General features: G+C 37.9%; 1 protein-coding gene across 5 annotated transcripts in view; it reads left to right on the top strand.

Annotated features, from left to right (window-relative positions):
* Positions 1-24,041, top strand: part of XRN1 (5'-3' exoribonuclease 1) — a 115,633-nt gene that overhangs the window by 74,298 nt on the left and 17,294 nt on the right. For all 5 annotated transcript variants that reach the window (XM_006078011.4, XM_006078010.4, XM_006078009.4 and 2 more), the window contains 8 exons: positions 124-193; positions 5,239-5,446; positions 5,918-6,013; positions 12,956-13,058; positions 20,462-20,523; positions 21,898-22,008; positions 22,166-22,288; positions 22,710-22,869. In XM_006078011.4, coding sequence (XP_006078073.1) covers positions 124-193; positions 5,239-5,446; positions 5,918-6,013; positions 12,956-13,058; positions 20,462-20,523; positions 21,898-22,008; positions 22,166-22,288; positions 22,710-22,869 — 933 coding nt within the window. The remainder of the gene's footprint in view (positions 1-123; positions 194-5,238; positions 5,447-5,917; positions 6,014-12,955; positions 13,059-20,461; positions 20,524-21,897; positions 22,009-22,165; positions 22,289-22,709; positions 22,870-24,041) is intronic.

Raw genomic sequence — 24,041 nt, forward strand, 5'->3', positions numbered from 1 at the left:
GAATCTGTGAGCTTATCTTCTTTTCATTTGCATCTGTATTGATAGTTGTAATGCTTCTAATACTCCAAAAACTCACATTCTATTTTTTTTAATCATATGATTTTTCAATCTCTCTTTAAACAGCTAATAGAGAAGCTGATGTACTATTTGAAGTATTATTTGATGAAGAATTTCCTGGAGGCTTAACAATAAGGTTTGTATTTCCAGATGATAATTACACTTCGTAAATACATCCATATGGCCAATGACTTTACATTACTTGCTTTTTTGTCCACAATTTCAGTTCCTAGTACATATGAGACTCATACTTGTAATAGGGTTGTAACACTGAAAAAGACAGACATGATTTCTACCCTCACAGAGCTTTCACTTTAGTAAGGGATATAACTAACTTACTAAAAATAGTAATTTTTTAATTAAAATGTGACAAGTGCTGGGAAGAAGTATTAATAGTTCAGGTGTCTATAATAGAGTGTGATCTGTTCTGAGCATTCTAGAAAGGCTTTCTTGAAGTAGTGTTTAAAATGGGACATGAAGACTAGGTACTGAAAGAGTAGAAACAGGTGGTCAGAAAAACAGAATAGCATATGCAGCAGAGGACATTTTCACTCATTTAAAAGACTAAAAGAATGCAGGTGTGTCAGCCTCAGCAACCATGTAAGATTAGAGTAAGGGAAAAGAACAAGGACCACACTGTGCAGGAACTGGTAACCTGCGTTCAGCACGTGCTAAGGATTGTGGTATCTTGGTCTTTTTCCTTAAAGCAGTGTGAAGCTATCAAAATCAGAGATGTGACATGATCAGATTGCATTTTTTTAATGGCTGAATAACTTGAGGAATAGAAACATTCTTTGAATTGAGAGACATGATAACTCTTTGTCATTTGATTTAGTGAAATTGTAGACCCTCAGGCTAGGTTGGAATGGTTTGAGGAATGAACAGCCAGTGGGGTAAAGGAGACAAGAAACAGCTGACCCTTGAGAAATTTGACCTTGAAGGGGAGAAAAGATAACTGGCAGTTAGGATAACTGGCAAAGGAGAAAATGAAAGATATACCTATTTGAATGCAGAGTTCCAGAGAATAGCAAGGAGAGATAAGAAAGACCTCCTTGGTGATCAGTGCAAAGAAATAGAGGAAAACAATAGAATGGGAAAGACTAGAGATCTCTTCAAGAAAATTAGAGATACCAAGGGAAATTTCATGCAAAGTTGGGCTCAATAAAGGACAGAAATGGTATGGACCTAACAGAAGCAGAAGATATTTAGATGAGGTGGCAAATACGACCCAGCAATCCCACTTCTGGGCATACACACCAAGGAAACCAGAATTGAAAGAGACACGGGTACTCCAGTGTTCATCACAGCACTGTTTACAATAGCCAGGACATGGAAGCAGCCTAGATGTCCATCGGCAGATGAATGGATAAAAAAGCTGTGGTGCATATACACAATGGAATGTTACTCAGCCATTAAAAAGAATGCATTTGAATCGGTCCTAATGAGGTGGATGAAACTGGAGCCTATTATACAGAGTGAAGTAAGTCAGAAAGAAAAACACCAATATAGTGTACTAATGCATATATATGGAATTTAGAAAGATGGTAATGATGACACTATATGTGAGACAGCAAAAGAGACACAGATGTAAAGAACAGTCTTTTAGACTGTGGGAGAAGGCGAGGGCGGGATGATTAGTGAGGGTAGCGTTGAAACGTGTATATTATCATATGTGAAGCAGATCGCCGGTCCAGGTTTTGATGCATGAGACAGGATGCTCACGGCTGGTGCGCTGGGATGACCCTGGGGGATGGGATGGGGAGGGAGGTGGGAGAGGCATTCTGGATGGGGAACACATGTGCACCTGTGGCTGATTCATGTCGATATATGGCAAAAACCACTACAATATTGTAAAGTAATTAGCCTTCAATTAATATAAATAAATTAATTAAAAAAAAAAAAGAAGAGGTGGCCAGAATACACAGAAGAACAATACAAAAAAGATCTTCACAACCCAGATAATCACGATGGTGTGATCACTCACCTAGAGCCAGACATCCTGGAATATGAAGTCAAGTGGGCCTTAGGAAGCATCACTACGAACAAAGATAGAGGCAGTGATGAAATTCCAGTTGAGCTATTTCAAATCCTAATGCTGTAAAGGTGCTGCACTCTGTATGGCAGCACATTTGGAAAACTCAGCAGTGGCCATGGGACTGGAAAAGGTCAGTTTTCATTCTAATCCCAAAGAGAGGCAATGCCGAAGAATGCTCAAACCTCCGCACAATTGCACTCATCTCACACGATAGCAAAGTAACGCTCAAAATTCTCCAAGCCAGGCTTCAACAGTACATGAACTGTGAACTCCAGATGTTCAAGCTGGTTTTAGAAAAGGCAAAGGACAGAGATCAAATTGCCAACATCCACTGGATCATCAAAAAAACAAGAGAGTTCCAGAAAAACATCTATTTCTGCTTTATTGACTATGCCAAAGCCTTTGACTGTGTGGATGACAGCAAACTATGGAAAATTCTGAAAGAGATGGGAATACCAGACCACCTGACCTGCCTCTTGAGAAATCTGTATGCAGGTCATGAAGCAACAGTTAGAACTGGACATGGAAGAACAGACTGGTTCCAAATCGGAAAAGAAGTACAACAAGGCTGTATATTGTCATCCTGCTTATTTAACTTATATGAAGAGTACATCATGAGAAATGCCAGGCTGGATGAAGCACAAGCTGGAATCAAGATTGCTTGGAGAAATATCAATAACCTCAGCTACTCAGATGACACCACACTTATGGCAGAAAGTGAAGAACTAAAGAGCCTCTTGATGAAAGTGAAGGAGGAGAGTGAAAAAGTTGGCTTAAAGCTCAACATTCAGAAAACGAAGATCATGGCATCTGGTCCCATCACTTTGTGGGAAATAGATGGGGAAACAGTGGAAACAGTGACAGACTTCATTTTTCTGGGCTCCAAAATCACTGCAGATGGTGACTGCAGCCATGAAATTAAAAGACGCTTACTCTTTGCAAGAAAAGTTATGACCAACCTAGACAACATATTAAAAAAGAAGAGACATTACTTTGCCAACAAAGATCCGTCTAGTCAAGGCTATGGTTTTTCCAGTGGTCATGTATGGATGTGAGAGTTGGACTGTGAAGAAAGCTGAGCACCAAACAATTGATGCTTTTGAACTGTGGTGTTGGAGAAGACTCTTGAGAGTCCCTTGGACTGCAAGGAGATCCAACCAGTCCATCCTGAAGGAAATCAGTCCTGAATATTCATTGGAAAGACTGATGTTGAAGCTGAAACTCCATTACTTTGGCCACCTGATACCAAAAAGAGCTGACTCATTTGAAAAGACCCTGATGCTGGGAAAGATTGAAGGCAGGAGGAGAAAGGGACGAGATGGTTGGATGGAGGATGAGATGGTTGGATGGCAGCACTGACTCAATGGATGTGAGTTTGAGTAAACTCCAGGACTTGGTGATGGAAGGGAGGCCTGGCGTGCTGCAGTCCATGAGGTCACAAAGTTGGACACGACAGCTATTGAACTGAACTCAGAGGTTTAAAGCAAGAAGGTTGTATTGTTTGTTTTTAGCATACCATGGCGGAGACCTCCTCAAGTCTATTTTGGGTGACCATTAATAGAAAGTTTAAAGTGACAGAAAAAAGGACCGTTAGAGGCTCCATGGAATATTAGAATTGTGACCTCTCTCACTTAACTTTGTTGTTTCCTTGGGTAGGTTAGTTAGAGGCATTCTGACCCTCAGTATCCTCATCCATAATGAAGATGTACACTTCACTAGGTGATTGTGAGGATTAAATGAAATCCTTTCCAGTTTTCCTTTCTTTTCTAAACACCAGCTGGAAAACTGAACTGCAGTTTGTTTAGTTTCTTTTCTGTTTTGATTAGTGGTAATTAAAATTAAAAGTGAATTGCTCTTATTTAATCTCTTTGCATGAAATCACAATCTTCAGTCCTTACAGCAAGTGATCACCTTCGGAATGCTATTATTGTTTTGCAACTTGAATGTGCCTGTTACCCAAAGACATTGTCTGTGCCTTTAAATGCAGCAGCAGAGTCTGGATCCCATATCTGATTTTGATTTTCATTTGGTTACCAGTAACCTTAGCCAAATAACTTTTGAAATATGTTTTTAAGATTAACTTCTTTCTTGATTGATTGAGAGTTATATTAAAGATTGCCTGCCTGCAGTATATTCATTTCATAATGCAGAATCTTATAGTATAGTTCTCACAAAAATATTTTCTGGAAATCTTACAAAGATTTCTTATGAAAGAATTCTACTTCCCCATGATCTCAGAATATAAGAATATTACATTCTAAAGAAGTGACAGAGTTGAAACTTTTGACCACAGAGGGCTTATTTTAATATCTAAATACTTTTATCATGACCAAGAAGGAAGAAATCACAAATGCTTGTCTGTTAGCCTTTCCAATTCTAGAACTTTAAGATAGAAAGATGAGGATAAAAAGAGCTGGACTCAACAATTGATCAGGAGATGGAAGTGATCAAAGCTAACATTTTTCCTGTTGCATCAGTAGAGCCACACTAGCTGCTCACTGGCTAGCTTCATAACCCAGACTGTTAAAACCACTATCTTTTTTTAAAGAAGTTTGAAATTTTGTTCATTAGTTAACTAAGCTATTCTTTTGCAAGCCTTCTGAAGACAAGCTTAGCTCACACACACACCCCTCCACATATAACTACACCTCTAGAACATTTTTCTCCCACTTAATAGCGCTGAACAGTCTATTCTAAAACTTTCCAGAGATATATCATCTTACAGATTGAGATTTTTCTCTAATTTCAAGTTCCTGAATTTAAAAGTAATATTCAGGACTTCCCTGGTGGTCCAGTGGTTAATGCAGGGGACACAGGTTCAGTCTCTGGTCCGGAAAGATTCCACATGCAGGGGGGTGGGAAGGACACTAAGCCTGTGCACCACAACTACTGAGCCCACACTCTAGAGCTTCACAACACTGAGAAGCCACCGCCCAACTAGAGGATAGCCCCTGCTTGCCACAACTAGAGAAAGCCTTCACGCAGCAACGAAGACCTGGTGCGGCCATAAATCAATTAATTAATTGAAAATAAAAATAATATTTATTAATTAAATTATGAACAGTCCACCCAAAATTATTTGATTCTTCTCCCTAGCACATTTAGTTTTAGTTCCCTCTTACCCTGTTACAACTTTTTACTTTTAGGTGCTCACCTGGTAGAGGTTATCGACTGCCAACAAGTGCCTTGGTGAACCTTTCTCATGGGAGTCGCTCTGAGACTGGAAATCAGAAGTTGACAGCCATTGTGAAACCACAGCCAGCTGTGAATCACTATAGCTCAAATTCATCAGTTTCATCTGGGCATTTGGGAGGCCTGAACCATTCCCCTCAATCACTTTTTGTTCCTACTCAAGTAAGATTTTTATTTAAATAATGAGCTTGAAAATAGCTGTTTTCTCTTTATACATTTACTTCATGGATTAACTCTTATATTTTGAATTATATCATCCAAATGATCTATGTTATCCCCTACGAAATGGCATTAATTGGAAGGGTAAAAAGGAGGGGACTATATCATGTTTTTCAAAAGCAGTTTTCAAATGCCCACCATATAACTCATGTGTGATTTCCTTTATTTCATTTCCCTGAGGGCAAAACTTGAATTGTTTTATGTGAGATACTTGATTTAATTTCATGGTCTAAAATTTTAATGAGACTTTTAAATCCAAATAACAGGTTTATTATAGACTAATTAAGGAAACAGGTAAGTAGATGATAACAAAGGAAACAAGCAAAAATCCTCAAATCTTGTAGGTAACTACTGGTTTTTTTGGTGCATATTTATGTTTCAGTTTTCCTTAAGAAGTTTTTTGTACTTCCCCAGGTACCTGCTAGAGATGATGATGAATTTTGTAACATTTGGCAGTCCTTACAGGGATCTGGAAAGGTTCAACACTTTCAGCCACTGCTACAAGAGAAGGTTAGTATACCTTGCTTAATGGACATTTCATTTATTTTTAATTTATTTTATATTTCTCTTTTAGGTATGCAGTGATTAGTTTTTCTTCTGAAATCTCATAAAAGAGAAATAACACTTTGGATCTTAAATTTTCATAGTTCTCTTCAACCACGTATGTTTTTGGACCAATGAGTAAGACTATAGAAAATTTTTATTTTAAATCAGTTTTGGATTTTTTTCTAGTTGTTTACAAATCATAATAACTATATTTTAAATTTAATAAAGGCTTTAATGGTATGCATTAACTTATTCACTTCTACTTGAATGTATAGCTTTATGCTGGCAGTTGGTTGTCTTAAATATGAATGAGCAAATCCTTGATCAAGATTAAGAAGAGGAAAGAAATTCTGCTAAAAGAGTAGACTCAGTCACCAAACAAAGGAAGATGAAAAGAAACAAATTCCTATTACATTTTTTGCTAGTTACCTTCTTCTCAGCTTCAGTCAAAAAGGAATGTCCTCTCAAGTTTATAAACCAGTGGCCTGCACCATGAGGGCCTAATTTATTCTAATACCTTCAGTAATGATAGCATTATCAGTGCTGCTGCTGCTGCTGCTAAGTCACTTCAGTCGTGTCCGACTCTGTGCGACCCCATAGACGGCAGCCCACCAGGCTCTGCTGTCCCTGGGATTCTCCAGGCAAGAACACTGGAGTGGGTTGCCATTGCCTTCTCCAATGCATGAAAGTGAAAAGTGAAAGTGAAGTCGCTCAGTCGTGTCCGACTCTTAGTGATCCCATGGACTGCAGCCCACCATGCTCCTGTGTCCATGGGATTTTCCAGGCAAGAGTATTGGAGTGGGGTTCCATTAAAATAGCAAAGGCAATGATGGTGAAATTAAAATAAAAATGAGAGTGACAACAACATTTTAAGTCAGCTATACTTCAATTTTTAAATAAATAAATAATAAAATGGGGGGAAAAATCTAAAATTAAAAAAAAGCTGAGAGTGACAGTGCACAAGTCACCTCTGCCAATATGCTGTATTTTAAGTTTTCCTTAGACATTCATAAATGCTTTCTACATAAATGTAACCCATATCTAGATTTTTAAACGCTTTATTCCTCTGTTTATTTAATACTGCTAACCACTCATTCTTCAGGAGTGCTTTTTAAAATCATTCTCTCATTCATTCAGCATATTAAGTGCCTACCATGTGCCAGGCATTGTTCTATGCACCAAGAATACAGCTGTAAACAAAACAAAAATCCGGACTCACATACAATTAGTATTGTAGGGAGAAAAGGATAATAAATAAGACAAAAGAAAATAAATGCTATTAGATGATAATATAAGTTTGAGAAAAATTGTAGGGAAGCAGGATAGGGAATTTAGTGGAGAGGGCAGGCAAGGTTTTGTAATTTTTTAAATGGAATGTTCCAGTAACATTTGGGCAAAGATTTGAATGAAATGAAGAAGAGGATATACAGATATCTGAGGAGAGAGTATTCCAGACGAAGTCAAAGTTTCTGTTGGGAGTGATGGTCTCTGACATACACAAGGAAGCAGACCATGTGTCTGAATCAGTACGGTGAGTTGTAGGAAATGTAATTAGAGAGGTAACAGATAGATACTAGTAGGTCCTTCTGGATCATGATAAGGACATTGGCTTTTACTCAGTGAGATAAGGAATCAGTAGAGGGTTTTGCACAGCAGAGTGACATGATTTGACTTATATTTTAATTCCATCACTCTGCCTGCTACCTTGAGAATAGAATATAGAGGACCCAAGGTGGAAACAGATTAGTTCAGAAACTACTGAAATCATCAAGATTGAGTTGCTATTGACTTGGATCAGGATAGTAGGACCCTGTGAAAAGTAGTCAAATTCTTAACATATTGCAAGGGATTTCCAGCTGATGATGAAATGGATATGGGGTAAAAGAGAAATAATGTATTAAAGGATATAACTCTTCAGGTCTGAGTAACTAAAAGGATAGATGGGCTGTTAACTAAGATGGGAAAGATTGCGGTCTGGTAGATCTGTGGGGGAATATCAGGAGTTCAGTTTTGGTAAGTTTGAGATGTATGTTAAACATTAAGAAGAGATATCAGAGTTATATATCTGAGTGGAGATGTAGAATTGGACATTTGATTCTGAAGGTCATAAATGTTGTCCAGGCCGGAGAGATAAATTTGAAATTTGGAATCATTTTATGTTTGTGTATATGTATGTGCAGATGTGAATATATATGCATATATATATATTTAAATATACCCAAGATAGATAGATAGATATGTTATCTACATCCACTTTCTTGGTTATAGATAGAAAAAGGGTTCAGTAACTTAACCTTAGAGCATTCCATCCTTCAAGTGTTGGAGAGACTAAAAAGAAGGACTAAAGAGAAGGCCATTCCTGAGAAGGAATGGCCCATGAGACAGGAAGGAAACCAGGGAAGGGTGGTTTCTACATGCCAAGTGAAGAATAGATGTTAGAATAGAGTAATCAACTGTGTCAAATGCTGTAGATGAATCAGTTAAGATAAAAGCTAAGAATTGACTACATACAGAATTTAACACATGAAAGCCATTGGGAACCTTGACAAGAGCAGTTTCAGTTGAATGATAGGAGTAAAATACTGATAAGATTGGGTTTAAGAGAGAAGAGGAAGAGAGAAATTGGAGGAAGCAAATATAGGTAGTTCTTTCAAGGAGTTCTGCTCTAAGAGAAAACATTACCCTGAATCTCCTCTTTCCCTTCCCTATGTGTTCAAGTTCTTTGTTAACCTCTGTGCTTTCAACCTTTCATTGGGGACTGTTCCCAAAACACAACAGATTTGTTTTCCTTGTTGTCTCATTGCTTAACGGTGACTCTTACTTCTCTACTAATTACCACTCGGTCTGTGTCTCTGATTCCAACCTTTCAATCAAGATCAACCCAGTATCTCCACTTTCTAGAAGACAAGTATAGATGGATGCTACACCATCACCTCAACTTCAAGATATCTCACAACTGACCTCACCTAAAACCTTCTATCCTTATTTCCAGCATAATAATTTACCCAAGGCATATAATCTGGAAAGGATAAAGTTAAAAGTTTTTGCTTCTTTCTAATATTTTTTGCATTGAGATCCCAAATCTTTTTGCCCCTTCTCAGTTTTTACAACCGGACCTTAAATTGTGCCCCTAGCCCTAGGTAAACCTCCTATCTGTGCTTCCTGTTTGTTATGTCTTTCTAGCCCTTCTTCGGAGAAGGCAATGGCACCCCACTCCAGTACTCTTGCCTGGAAAATCCCATGGGCGGAGGAGCCTGGTAGGCTTCAGTCCATGGGGTCGTGAAGAGTCGGACACGACTGAGCGACTTCACTTTCACTTTTCACTTTCATGCATTGGAGAAGGCAATGGCAGCCCACTCCAGTGTTCTTGCCTGGAGAATCCCAGGGACGGGGGAGCCTGGTGGGCTGCCGTCTATGGGGTCGCACAGATTCGGACACAACTGATGCAACTTAGCAGCAGCAGCAGCTCTTCTTATGTAGTACTACCTACACAATCTTTCCTAAAGATCTTTTCACCTGTGTTGTCCCCATAGCATAATTGAGCCAAGTATCTAGTTAATAAGAACTCCTGGGTTTTTTTTATAATTTTTATTTTTTTTTGGCTGCGTTGGGTCTTCGTCCTTTTGCATGGGCCTTCTCTAGTTGTAGTGAAGGGGCCTATCCTCTAGTTGTGGTGTGTGGGCTTCTCATTGCTGTGGCTTCTCAGGCTCAGTAGTTGTGGCACATGGGCTTAGTTGCTCCACGGCATGAGACCAGGGATTGAACCCGTGACCTCTACGTTGACAGGCAGGTTCCTATCCACTATGCCCGTAGGGAAGTCCAAGACTCCTGGTTTTGAACTCACTTTATACCCTGAGGCAGTATAGTGAAGATAAATCTGGTATTAGACTCAAAATTAGGAAATCAGGTTTTGTGCCTCAAATTGCATAAATCTAATTTCCCTGGGCTTCTTTGGCCTCAGGTATAAAATTAAGGCATTGGACTTATATGAACTCTGAGGTCTTTTCAAACCGTAAAACAGTGTTATTCAAATGTTCTAGAATGTATAGGGCTCCCTGCTTAAAACTACTGGAGTTCAGCCTCAACTCAAACTAATATCTAGTCTTCTATAATCCAACCCTGTACAGTTCTTATATAAAGTATGTCCAGCTGTTTGGTAAAATGCTCTCTTCCAGTCAAATTGATCTTATTTTCCCTCTCCCATAAACAGATAATTTCCATTTCAGGTTATATGTTTGCATTGTTCCTTCCTTCTCTTTCCTCTCTCACTGCCAAAAGGTCTACTGGCATATTATCACCAATTTCCTTTAGATGGAACTCAACACTTGATACCGGAGAAGGCAATGGCACCCCACTCCAGTACTCTTGCCTGGAAAATCCCATGGATGGAGGAGCCTGGTAGGCTGCAGTCCATGGGGTCGCTAAGAGTCGGACACGACTGAGCGACTTCACTTTCACTTTTCACTTTCATGCATTGGAGAAGGAAATGGCAACCCACTCCAGTGTTCTTGCCTGGAGAATCCCAGGGACGGGGGAGCCTGGTGGGCTGCCGTCTATGGGGTCGCACAGAGTCGGACACGACTGAAGCGACTTAGCAGCAGCAGCAGCAGCAGCAGCAACACTTGATATTTTGTATTTCCATAGAATCTTCTGTATGCATCTCCTGTTATTAAGGTGCTATTTCATTATTCATATCAGCTGAACACTCCCATGTTTTTTCTACTTTATATTCTAAGAATTATGAGCTACCACATATAACCCTTATATCCATGAAGCATTAATAAGCAGCCTGGTGGTATTCATCTAATAAGCAAATTCTAGAGAACTCAACATGATTTTTTTTTTAAGGTATTCAAGCTTCTGGGAAAGGCAAAACCATAGAGACAGTAAAAATATCAGTGGTTGCCAGGGATTATTGGGAAAGGGAGAGAAAATAGATGGAGCACAGATTTTTGGAGCAATGAATATATTCTGTATAATGGTAGATACATGTCATTACACATTTGTCCAGACCCACAGAATATATAACAACGAGAGTGGAACCAATGTAAAATATGGACTTTAAGTAGCAGTTATGTGTCAGTGTAGGTTCATCCGTTGTCACAAATGCCCTACTCCAGTGGGAGATGATGATAATGGGGAAGGCTGTGCATGTATGGAGGTGGGGGTAGGGGGAATAGGGGAATCTTTGTACCTTCCTCTCAGTATTATTGTGAACCTGTTGATAAAGAGTCGGACATGACTGAGCGACTGATCTGATCTGATCTGATCTGATAAAACTGCTTTTTTAAAAAGTCTTTTAAGAAATGCAATCTTTATTGGCAGAATATAACAATACAACTAACATAAATTGACATGTATACATCAAACAGAATAATTCAAAAAACTATAGTTAAAAGTGGAATATTTTCTTTCTTATTAAAGTTATGGCACTTTTTCTCTGAAATCATACTGTGAACATGGGTTTTAGAGTTAGGGCTCAGATGTCAGCTCTCCTATTGTTTAGTCCTATAACCATTATCATTTTGAGCCTCAGTTCTGTCATCTGTAACATGGAATCTGACTACACCATAGCATTTTTATGATTGTAGCATTATTATAATGATGTTAAGATAATGGATGCAAAGTACATCTTACTATGCCTGGCACATAATAGACACACAATATTTGTATCCTGATGTTTTGATTCCCTGTTTTAGCATCAGAATCCTCTCAAATGAACTGCTTTAGCCCAAATCCCCACTAGCCATTGTGCTGTGCAGATGGAAATCTCTTGGCTCTTTCCTTAGTCTTAAAGACTAAAGAACCCTAAATGCTCCTGTGCATGTGAGCTCACTAGACCTTCCTTCACACTTTGGTGCATATCACAGCTGTTTTGGAGCATGTCCGCTGCCAACTAGAACATGAGATGCCTTTGCTCATACCCTGTGTTCATTCATCTGTGCTCAGAAGAAAATAAATAGGGTCCACCAGAAGCAAAATTAATCATTATAGAGAGATTAATTTATATTGAACATCTCCAGCCTCCACTCTGCTTCTGTCTCCCACTTCAGCTATGGCAAGTTATCTGTCTCTTTTTGCCTTCATGCCTCTTCTCCCTATCAGAAAGCAAAAAGATCAGATATGATCTTTATGTGAAACTTACTCATATGTCATTTTGCTAATTTTGTCCATTCATGTGCTGTCTCAGTTACAGTAGCTTTACAATCAGTCTTGCTATCTGGTAGTAGTAGTCTTCCAGCACTTGGATACCTTGACAACATAAATATTAATTAATAAAGATCAGGTGCTGAAGGAAGGGATGTGAAAGAACTGATATCCTCAACTTTTATAACATAGGGGCAGGAATAATAAATTTTTAACAATTCATTAATGGAAATATTTAAAGTAATGAAGTCAAAAGAATAGTACTCATCCTTTACCTTGAACATGTCCAGTTCTCTCTTCTTAATACCTACTCATTTCCCATCTCACATGCTCTAGAGGTAGGGTTACTTTGAAGCAAATTTAGAAAGATCTTTAGAGGCTGATATTTCTGTTGTGAAGAAACATTCAACTAAAATTTAATCTTTAGTTTCTGTATTAACTTCAAACAAAATTAAACTTAATTCTTTCTGTTGAAAGCATTTTTGTAAAGTGATTGTTTTCTCTATACCTTGCTATCTAGTGCATAGAGAAGTATCTGGAGTGATGATCATAATGTCAATAATAGTTATTTCAAGGGTGGTAGAATTTGAATGGTTTTCTTAAATTCTCTTTACTTTTCTGAATTCCTTAAATCTTTTTCTAGTGAAGTCTATAATTTTTACAAAAAAATAAAAAAGTTAACTATTAAGCATTGAGAAAGAGAAGTAGTTTTAATATTAACAGTTTATTTAGATCATTTATAAGAATTTTAACTTTCAGGGTGCAGTTCTACCTCAAGAAATAAGTCAAGTAACTCAACATCATAAAACGGGCTTTATTGACAACAGCGTTAAGCCGAGAAAACATGAGCCTCACAGAAAATGTAAGTTATCAGTTAGAAAGTATACATATGGTGCTAAGTGCTTCCTTTTATTTTTATAAATTAACAGCTTTATTGTTATAATTCACATATCATAAAATTCATCCTTTTATTGTTCAATCAGTGTTTTTTTAGTGTTTTCACAAAGTTGTACAACCAATGCTAGTATCTAAATTTAGAACATTTTCATCACCCCAAAAAGAAATATCATACTTATTAGTAGTCATACTCATTAGTCTGTACTTACTAGTCATCATTCCCCTATCCCTGGCAACTGCTAACTTACTTCTGCCTCTGTGGATTGACCTGTTCTGTACATTTCCTATAAATAGAAACATAAAATACGTGATCTTTGAGACCGACTCCACTCACTCGGTGTAATCTTTTCAAGCTTCATCCATGTTGAAGCATATATCAGTACTTCATTCCTTTTTAGGACTGAACAATTTTCTATTATATGAATACAACATTTTGTTTATCCATCCTCCCATTGATGGATATTTGGGTCATTTGCACTTTTGTGTTATAATAAATAATGCTGCTGCTACTGCTACTGCTGTTAAGTCGCTTCAGTCGTGTCAGATTCTGTGCAACCCCATAGACGGCAGCTACTGTGGATATTTATGTACAAATTTTTGTGTGAAAACCCTGGTGGCACAGACAGTAAAGCATCGGCCTACAATGCAGGAGACTCAGGTTCGATCCCTGGGTCGGGAAGATCCTCTGGAGAAGGAAATGGCAACCCACTCCAGTACTCTTGCCTGGAAAATCCCATGGATGGAGGAGCCTGGTGGGCTACAGTTCATGGGGTCGCAAAGAGTCGGACACGACTGAGTGACTTCACTTTTGTGTGAACATATGGTTGCAGGTCTCTTGAGTATATATGAATTAAAGGAATAACTGAGTCTTTTATTTATTTACTGAGTTAACTGAGTTAACTCTATGCCTAACTTTTTGTGGAACTACCACACTGTATTCCAAAATGGCTGGACCATTTTACATTCCCACCAGCAATATATGACAGTCCAATTTCTTCACATCCTCCATAACACTTGTGATGGAGTGTTGTTATCCAACTTTTTTGTTATAGTCATCCTAGTAAATGTAAAGTGGAGTCTCCTTGTGGTTTTCATTTCTAATTCGTTAATAATTAATAGTGCTGAACATGTTTTCATGTGTTTATTGGCTGTTTATTTATCTTCTTTAGAGAAACATTCAAATCCTTTGCTCATTTTAAAATTAGGTTGTCTTCATGGGGGGAGGAAATGGCAACCCACTCCAATATTCTTGCCTGGAGAATTCCATGGACAGAGAAGCCGAGTGACTAACACACACACCCAGGCCACTTGAATCTGCAGCCTAACCCAGGAGACAGATAAGGCACAGAGGGTGGCAGGATGAAGTGTCATTCCAAACCCTACAAGATAGGGGCGAGGTGGGGGAAGTGGACGGAGCCAAGAGACAAGCTCTCAGGGGTCCATGCCTGCATGGAGGGCTTCCCTGAGGAGGAGGCAGGTGAGAAGAGGCCAAGAGGGTGTGTGAGTGTTAGCTTGCAGAAAGGGAAGACAAAGGGTTCCGGGCGGAGGTTAGAGGGCCAGGTGTGCGAGTAGCCACTGGGCCCAGGGTGTATGTGCCACACCACGCTCCATGCCAGGGGTGTGGTGGGGTGCCTCTCCAGATCCTAGGCTTTGGGAAGGTGCTATGCTGCTGGGGTCCCAGGGACACAGGGCAGGCAGTACAAATTCAAACTTTGGCGGTGACACACCCTGCAAAGCAGATGAGCCCCCAGATACAATGCAGGTGAGAAAAGCCAAACACAGAAGGCCATAGAATGTGTGATTCCATTTCTACAAAACGTCCAGAACAAGAAAATCCACAGAGATAAAGAGTGGATTTGTGGTTGTCAGGGTCTGGGGGAAGATGGGGGTGGGGTAACGGCTTATGTGTCTCTCAGGCCAGAAGGTGTAGGCCGGAGGCAAGTGTGGGTACCCTGAAAGGAGCATGCACCCCAGTTAGGCACACACCCAGCTGGGAAAGTGTGCCAGCCTGTATCCTGCTGCTCCTGGTACCCAGCCCCCAGCAGTGGCAGGCCCGGCAAGGGAGTAGCTGTGTCAATGGCCAAGCCTTGGTGACCTGTGGCCATTCCACCCTGAATTCTGGAAGGAGCAGGAGTGTATTGGGATGCAGCCTGCTCTCTCCTTGTACCCCTGGGTTTTCAAAAATCCTGGCCAAGCCCGGGCTCCTCCATGCTGGGCCTCAGGCTTCTCTTCTGGAAGATGGAACAACAGCATCATCCTCAGTGGACAGTGGTCAAGTTTAAGGGTGTTTGTACCCAGAAAAGACTGAATCAGCTGAGCTGCCCTTATTGACTCCTCGGAACAGCCATTGGGTTCTGGGTTCCATCAGGAACACTCAGTGCTTTTATTAATGACAGCAGCAGCAATAGTAGTAATAACAATAATGGGAGGACTAGTGTGAGAACATAAGAACCATGACCTTGCACTTTCACATACTGTGGCAGTTGACTTCAAAGCCTCAGGTCACCTCTCCTAGGAAACCACGCCCCTAAGAAGTCATGTCCATGTGAAAATGCCACGCCCCTTACGAGCCTTCAGTTCTCCACCTGCAAAGTGAAAGAGCCAAATACCCAAAGTTTAAATCAAACCGGGTCAGGAACACTGCCCAGAGGGACAAATCAGCTAATCCTACCTTGATTTACAGTTTTGGTCCCCAAGGGATTCTCTCTCTCTCTCTCTCTCTTCTTTGTTTGTTTGCATCCGAGTTAAAAATACATTGCTTGGAAATAAAATTTTTTAAAGTTAGGTTGTCTTTTCGTTCTTGAGTTGTAAGAGTACTTTTAATATTCCATATCCTATGAAGTACTTTTTATGTTCTATATACTATATGCTGTTCAGATATTTGATTCACAGCTATGTGCTATCATTCTGTGGTTGTCTTTTAACTTTCTTTACAGTGTCCTTGAAGCACAAAAGTTTTAAATTTTGACCAAATCCAATTTACCTATTTCTGATTTTTCTTTAGTTGCTTGTGCTTTAGGTATCATCTAAGAAACCATTACCTAATTCAAGGTCACAAAAATTTACACCTGTGTTTTCTTCTAAGAGCATTACAGTTTTAGCTGTAACATTTAGGTCTTTTTTCCGTTTTTGAATAAGTGCGTATATGTTGTGAGTCCATATTCACTCTTCTGCATATAGACATCTAGTTGTCCCAGCACTATTTATTAAAAGACTGTTCTTTGCTCATTGAATTTTCTTTGCACTCCATTGAATTGTCTTGGCACCCTTGTCATAAATCAGTTGACCATAGATGCATAGGTTTATTTCTAGTCTCTAATTGCCTTTCACTGATCTATATTCCATCTTTTTGTGCACAACACATCATCTTCATTACCATAGTTTTGTTATCAGTTTTGAAATTGGAAAATTTGAATCCTCCAACTTTGTTTTTCAAGATTATTTGTCAAGTTCTGGTCTCTTGCACTTCCGTATAAATTTTAGGATCAGCTTGTCTATTTCTGCAAATATGGCAGCTGGAATTTTTATAGGGGTTATACTGAATCTGTAGGCCACTTGGGGTAGTATTGTCATCAGTACTACCCAATAAGCCTCTCTATTTCTTTCAACGATGTCTTATAGTATTCAGTGTATAAGTCTTGAATTTTTTGTTAAATTTATTAATAAGTATTTTATTACAGTTGTCAGTGGAGCTGTTTCCTTAATTTTGGGAGCATATTGTTCATTACAATTTATAGAAATAACACTGACTTTTGTATATTGATCTTGTATTCCTCCACCTTGTTGAACTTATTTATTAGCCCTAGTTTTTTGTGGCTTCCGCAAATGTAGTTTTACTTCTTCCTATACAATCTGGGTGCCTTCTGTTTATTTTTCTTGCCTAATTGTTGTGGCTAAAACCACCAGTCAAATAGAAGTGGTGAGGGTAGGCATCCTTGTCTTGATCTTAAGGGTAAGCTTTCAGTCTTTCATCATTAAATATAATGTTAACTGTAGGGTTTTGGTAGCTGCCCTTTATAAGGTGAAGAAGTTTCTTTGTATTCCTAGATTGTTGATTTTTTTTTTAACCTAGGAGGGATATTAGTTTTTGTCGCATGCTGTGTCTTTGACTTTTGAGATGATCACATGGATTCTGTCCTTTATGCATTCGATGTGTTTTTTTTTCACTGATTGTTTTTCATATGTTGAACCAACCTTGCATACCTGGAATGAATCCCACTAGATCTTGGTGTATCATCCTCCTTATACACTACAAGATTCTATTCACTGGTATTTTGTTGAGGATCTGCATCTGTATTCATAAAGGACATTTGTAATTTTCTTCTGATGTCTTTAATTTTGGTATCATGGTAATACTGGGCTCGTAGAATGTTGGAATAACACTTTGAAAGAACTCTAGCCTCATTCTAATCTCAAGTAGCAGCCAGGCTATGGATTTTCACCAAAAATATACTACCTGGTTTTTTTTTTTTTTTTCAAGGCTTCATGGAACTGGAGAGTAAGGGATGGAACTGGGCAGGGCAAGTTAAAATGTCACAAAACTCACTGTTTTTACTAGATTCAGTCTTTTTTCTTGAAGAAATACATCCCAGATTGTTGCAAGTCTTTGATTAATTTCTATCATTCTGAAAATTAGGATTCTGGTAATTTATATTCATTTTCTTGTTGCTTTTATGGAGAAAAGAATTTGTAGAGATCCTTCAGTATTTTTGCTGATGTCACCTCACTAACCACATTTTGAGATAAATTTAAATTTTATTTAGAGTAATCCAGTTACCTTTTTATGTATATAAACACTTGCCTATTATATTACTCCAGGGACTTCCCTGGCAGTCCAGTGGTTAAGACGTCATGCTTCCACTGCAGGGGCACAAGTTTAGTCTTTGGTTGGGGAACCTAAGATCTTACATGCTACAAGGCATGGCCAAAAAATTTAAAATAAATAGATAAATAAATTCAAATTATATTACAGATTTTTGTTAAGAATATGTGCAAGTATTTTGTTGTTAATATTGTCTAACGTATTTTATGTATTTTGACTCTTCATTTGTTTCAGTAGTTCACTGTGTTTTAGGCACAGTAGGGAGTACAGATACACAGATGAGAATCTTCATCTTACAGTTACTTTTTCTCTTCTCTTGATCACAGTATTCCCAAATTGTATCAAATTGCTCTTCATGTTCAAAATGTGACTCTTTTGTTACTCATTTATTTATTCAGCTGTATTATGTGCAAGATATTGTTTTAGGTGCTGGGGTAAGTCAGACAAGTTTTCTGACCTAATGGACTTTATATTCTAAGGTTGAGACTAATAATAGGCAGAGTAAATTCCATAATCTGTAGTAATGATAAATCTATGATGAAAAATAAAGCAGAGTAAGAAGATTGAATGATGCAGATGCTGTTTTAAATATGGTAGTCAAGTAGTACCTCTCCAAGGACACATTTGAATAGAGACCCAAATGAAAGGGAAATGGAATCAGCTTGCTGAAGAGCTTTCCAGCAGAGGAAATACCAAGTGCTGAGTCCTGAGTCTAATTGATTATATTTTATATGCACATGGTATTTTATGTATTTATATATTTCCTATAGTTTAAGAATAGTCTTTATAAAATGTTTTTCTAAAAACTATTTTGAAAAAACTTTTCTTGTTTTATAACTTTGGTTCAGATTTTTGTTTTTGTTTTGCACTAATGTGTGTGTGTGTGTGTTAGTTGCTTAGTCGTGTCCGACTCTTTGCAACCCCATAGACCGTAGCCCACCAGGTCCCTCTGTCCATGGGATTCTCCAGGCAAGAACACTGGAGTGGGTTGCCATTTCCTTCTCCAAAAGGAATTACAGAAAGAAAGTGAAGTCTCTCAGTCGTGTCTGACTCTTTGTGACCCCATGGACTGTAGCCTATCAGGCTCCCCCATCCATGGAATTTTCCAGGCAAGAGTACTGGAGTGGGTTGCCATTTCCTTCTCCAAATATCTATATGTTATTTTTGTTTCTTTTACATTTTAAGTTAAGTATAGATTCTGCTGCTGCTGCTAAGTCGCTTCAGTCGTGTCTGACTCTGTGCGACCTCATAGATGGCTCCGCCGTCCCTGGGATTCTCCAGGCAAGAACACTGGAGTGGGTTGCCATTTCCTTCTCCAATGCATGAAAGTGAAAAGTGAAAGTGAAGTCGCCCAGTCGTGCCCGACTCTTAGCGACCCCATGGACTGCAGCCTACCAGGCTCCTCCATCCATGAGATTTTCCAGGCAAGAGTACTGGAGTGGGGTGCCATTGCCTTCTCCGAAATATAGATTCATGTCCCCATAAATCTGATAATTAAAGCTTCAAGATTTTATAGTTAATTAAAATGTTTGTGATTTTTTCTTCAAGTTATTCTTTATATAAAAGTGTGTAAGCCATTTACATTATGTGGAATTCCAATTAGTTTTCTTGTGTGTCTCAACAAAGGTTTAATGTTGAATCATGTCATATTACTTTTAATTTTCCTCCTTTTTTGCACGAATTCTTCCTTGGCTTCTTCTCTTCTTTTACCCTCTCTGTTCTCCCTTCCCTTCTCATCTTTGTGCCTTGCTTCCCTTTTCTCTCATTCCAACGCCTCCCTCCCTTCCATCCCTTCCTTCTACTTCTTTCCTCATCCTCTCTTTCCTCTTGTGTCCCTCTCTTTCTTCCTCCTTTTTTCTTTCTTTCTTTTCTTTCCTTCTTCCTTTTTCCCTTCCCTCCTTCCTCTTCTAATCTATCCTTTTTCATTTTCTTTCTGTTCTCCTAATTTCCCCTTAACAAGAATACTAACATAGCTTCCTCATTGGTCTCTAACTCGTTGTATATAATAGACCACTGCTATATTTTAATTTTCTTTAAGCTCAAGTCTGATCAGATTCCTACCTGATCAAAACTTTTCTGTGATTATGCCCATTACCTCCAGTGTAATTCCATAGTCTTCAGTCCTTGGCAGATTATGGCTGCAGCCTGCTCCTCTAGTTCAACTAAGCTGCATTATACTTCTTAGCCTCCAGCAGAACTTGTCTATTTAGAGTGGCACAAATATTCCTTGCTTTCTGCTACTCCTATTATTTGTCTTTTCTCTTATTACTTTCTTTGCTGGAATACTTAGCCCCCTATTCTGCCCTTTGGAAACTTGCCATTCTGCAAGACTCAATTAGATGCCACCTTTCTTTTTCCCTTGTTGTTGCCCGTATCTTTTCTCCCCCTCATCTAGATTACAAGTTCTTCAAAAGCAGGGCCTTTGTCTCCCTCCGTGGAATTCAGTGAATTCTTTAGCACAGTGCCTTGCTGTGGTAAATATTTGGTAAATTTAATAGGTATGGAACAAATTTCATTTAACAGAATTTTTGTTTTCTTGTGTCTAGTTAAAGAAGAGTGTAAGAGTCCTAAAACTGAGAGTCGGTCACAAAAAATGTCAAATAGGCAGGTAAGCTTCTTAAAATCAAATTTCTAGTAGTCCACTTTTTATTGGAATTGGTGGCTCTGTGGCATCTGCCTTAAATTTGCAGCCCTTTCAGCCTGATTCATAATGTGTATGGCAAGAGCGTTGCTGAGCCTCTCAGTCCCTTGGATGGGAGGTTGCACAACTAGAGTCCAAGACTTGAAATTAGAGATACATTCTGGTTCTGCTGTTTAATGGTTCAGTGGCCTTGAGCAAGTCACTGCACTTCTCACGGCCTCAGTTTCTTCATCTTTAAAATGGAGACTAAAATATATCACTTGTGCCTCTCATTCATTATATATAGTCTGGTGCTAGTGCTTAGCCCCTCACTCTTGTCCGACTCTTTGCTACCCTATGAACTGCAGCCCTTCAGGCTCCTCTCTCCATGGGAATTCTTTACCAGCTGAGCTACCAGGAAAGCCCTATAGAAGTACTTACAAACATGCCTACTTATATGAGTGTGTGTACATTTTATATATAAACTATTTGGAAATACGGGCTGCTGTCCATGGGGTCACAAAGAGTTGGACATGACTGAGCGACTAAGCATGCACGCATGTTTGTATATTCAATGAAAGTATATAGACCAACATGGAAAAGTTAACAGTTAATTCTGTGGAGTTAGGTTAATAAGAGAAACTGAGATCATTTATGTTTTATTTTAAAAGTTTCTGCTGATTGATAGTCTATATACATTTTATAATAAAAAAACACTTTAAATCACATGTACACATGTGTATACTTCACATGTGTGCATTTTATATGCATATTATGTTTTATAACAAAGTGTTTTAAAAAGTTAGATCTCTTATAAGCTATATTTATAAAAGATATCTTAGCAGATATCTTGGCACATAACAGGTTCTCAGTAATGGAACCCATTAATTTTCAGATACCAATAAAGGGTTGAATTACATGACTTTCAAAGCCCTCTCCTTCTGAAATTCTTATGCTATAATTTGCTTTCTTCTAGAAAAGGAGATCATAAACTCTTTAGTGCTGTGGGCCTCTTTGGTGAAGTGTATGGACTCTTTCTGAGAATAATAGTATTAATGTTACAATAAAATATATAAGATTTGAAAGAAAACCAATTATATTGAAATGCCATTAGAATCACCACCATTGTATTAATAGTTTATTGCCTACATTCATAACTGAAGGGAATGCTAAATCTTATTTAGAAATTAATGGAGGTTAAGATGTAATTTTTTCCCTCATCAAGTTTATGGGCCCCCCTTTTTTCTTATGATATAAAAGAAAAAATAACACTCCAAGAAGTTTGCAGTGATTTATTTAGAATACTGTTAAGTAGTAACTGTAATTTTATTTGCACAATAACCCATTCTTACTCTTTTATAGGCATTTGGAGTGCCTGCCAAATATAATATTAAGCTACTGAAGAGAAATGAAAATTCAGAAGTCTCAGAAAATCAAAAGGTTCTGACTGGTTATCCAGGTGGTGTTGGTAAGGTAAAAGACCATTCATTCAGTTTATCTTCCCACACTTTAACACTTGGAAAGACGAGTGAGTGAAAAATTAAATGATCATTTTTGTACATAAAACTCTTAGTGATTTTCAGGTCCTTGTACTTTCAAAACTTCATGCACAAAATATTTATTCTTTTAGCCTAATCCTGGAATCGAGAACTTCTTAGCATCCTTGAATATCTCCAAAGAAAGTGAAATACAGTCATCTCATCATGAAGAGCCTCCAAGTGAAGAACATTTGTCACCACAGTCATTTGCTATGGTTTGTATTTTGTAGGAGCTTGTACAATATGGTAATTTTATTATTGTTGGCCATACGTACCCTGTGCAACAGTTAAGACACCTTCTCTTACACAGACTGATGTGAGGCATATTATTGTCATCCTGTGAGGAAAACCGGGCTGTCCTGGGCAATTTAGCCACCATAGCTCCCTTGTTTTCAAACATTGTTCCCAGACTGTTCGGTCAGAAATTAAGCAGGAATGATAATTATTATTTCTTTGCCAGGAAATGTGGATTTTTTTTCAACTCTATTGATTTTCCTTATTCTTTATCTGAATGTAGTTATTGTCTTAATTTTTAACAATAGAACTTATTAAAAGGAGGATCAGTAAGCTCTGTAACTCTAAATTTAACTTTTCTCTCTACCCCCGCTATCTCCACACTAATCATTTTCAAAACAGAAAGGAACTCGGATGCTTAAAGAAATTCTAAAAATTGACAGCTCTGACAGTATGGATCATAAGAATGAAATGAAACAGTTTGGTAATGAAGTCACTGTTTCCTCTAGTAGAAGAGATGAATATGGATCTTCCTCACAACCTAAACAAAATAAGAAATTGAGTAAGTAAGCTAAGTACTTAATAAGAAATTAAGTGAGCTAATAGCCAACTTCAAAAATTCAGTTCATTTGGTTTTTTAATCTTGGAATTTTTAAAGATAAAACTACTTTTATTTTTTTAAGTATAATGAAGGGTAATAAGTGTGTTTTCTTATGCTTATGTCATTACACAACAATGTATTAAATAACTGTAACCAGTAGATCTCTAATTATCTTCTTGTAACTACTTAAATTATACTGTAACAGATACTCATTCTGTAGATTCCAAACCTAGAAGAGTTTTTACATTTTAGCTTTTTCTCAATAATTTAAAAATTATTATGTAATTTAAATATATTATTTAACGTTTCTTTTATCTATGAAATAACATTGCAGATGTCTGTTGCAGTAATTATATGACATATATAAAGCAGTTAGCACTGTGTCTAACACATCCTAGGTGCCAATAATTGATATTAGTATCATGTTAAAATAACTTGACTCACATAAAAAAGAAGAAGCTGTAAAATCAATTAAAAATAATTAGCGGAGGCACACATTGGAAAGTGGCACTCACCATAAGTCGGTGACGCCTACAGCATAACATGTGGCACAGCTGGACTTCACTAGATGTCGATCATTGCCCCTACTTCTGTGTCCACTATACTTAATATTTGTCTCTGTAATTATCTTCAAAAGTCCACCAGTAATAATGGTAGGTGGGGACAAAAGTTTCTCAGGTAAAAAACATTTTGAAATAAGGCAATTTGAATTTATTAAGGATCAAAATCTGGAACAATATCAGAGCCTAGCTTCGTTTATCTACTGAGTATCAGGATAAATAATTAAAATTCCAATAACTCTCAGGAAACAATATATATCATAGTGACAGATGTATTCTTGAAATAGAGCAAAATAAAATTTTAAAACAGTATCAGCTAAGTATGATCCCACTGTCAAAAACAAGTAACTTTTACTATATTTCAGTACAGTAAAAAGTATTATATACCTTAGAATGAAGAGCTCAGAACCCAGCCCATGTAACAGAACTAATGTATGACTTTGGGCAGGCCACTTATTTTTTAATCTATAATAGTTAGAGGTTTAGATTCATTCTCCACTAGGGTGTGCTTTTGTTCTGTTGGTGAGTTTCTTGATTATCAAGAATGTGATCTTTCAGAATTTTTAAAATCAT

The sequence above is a fragment of the Bubalus bubalis genome, chromosome 1 (assembly GCF_019923935.1).
Source record: "Bubalus bubalis isolate 160015118507 breed Murrah chromosome 1, NDDB_SH_1, whole genome shotgun sequence".
NCBI lineage: Eukaryota > Metazoa > Chordata > Mammalia > Artiodactyla > Bovidae > Bubalus > Bubalus bubalis.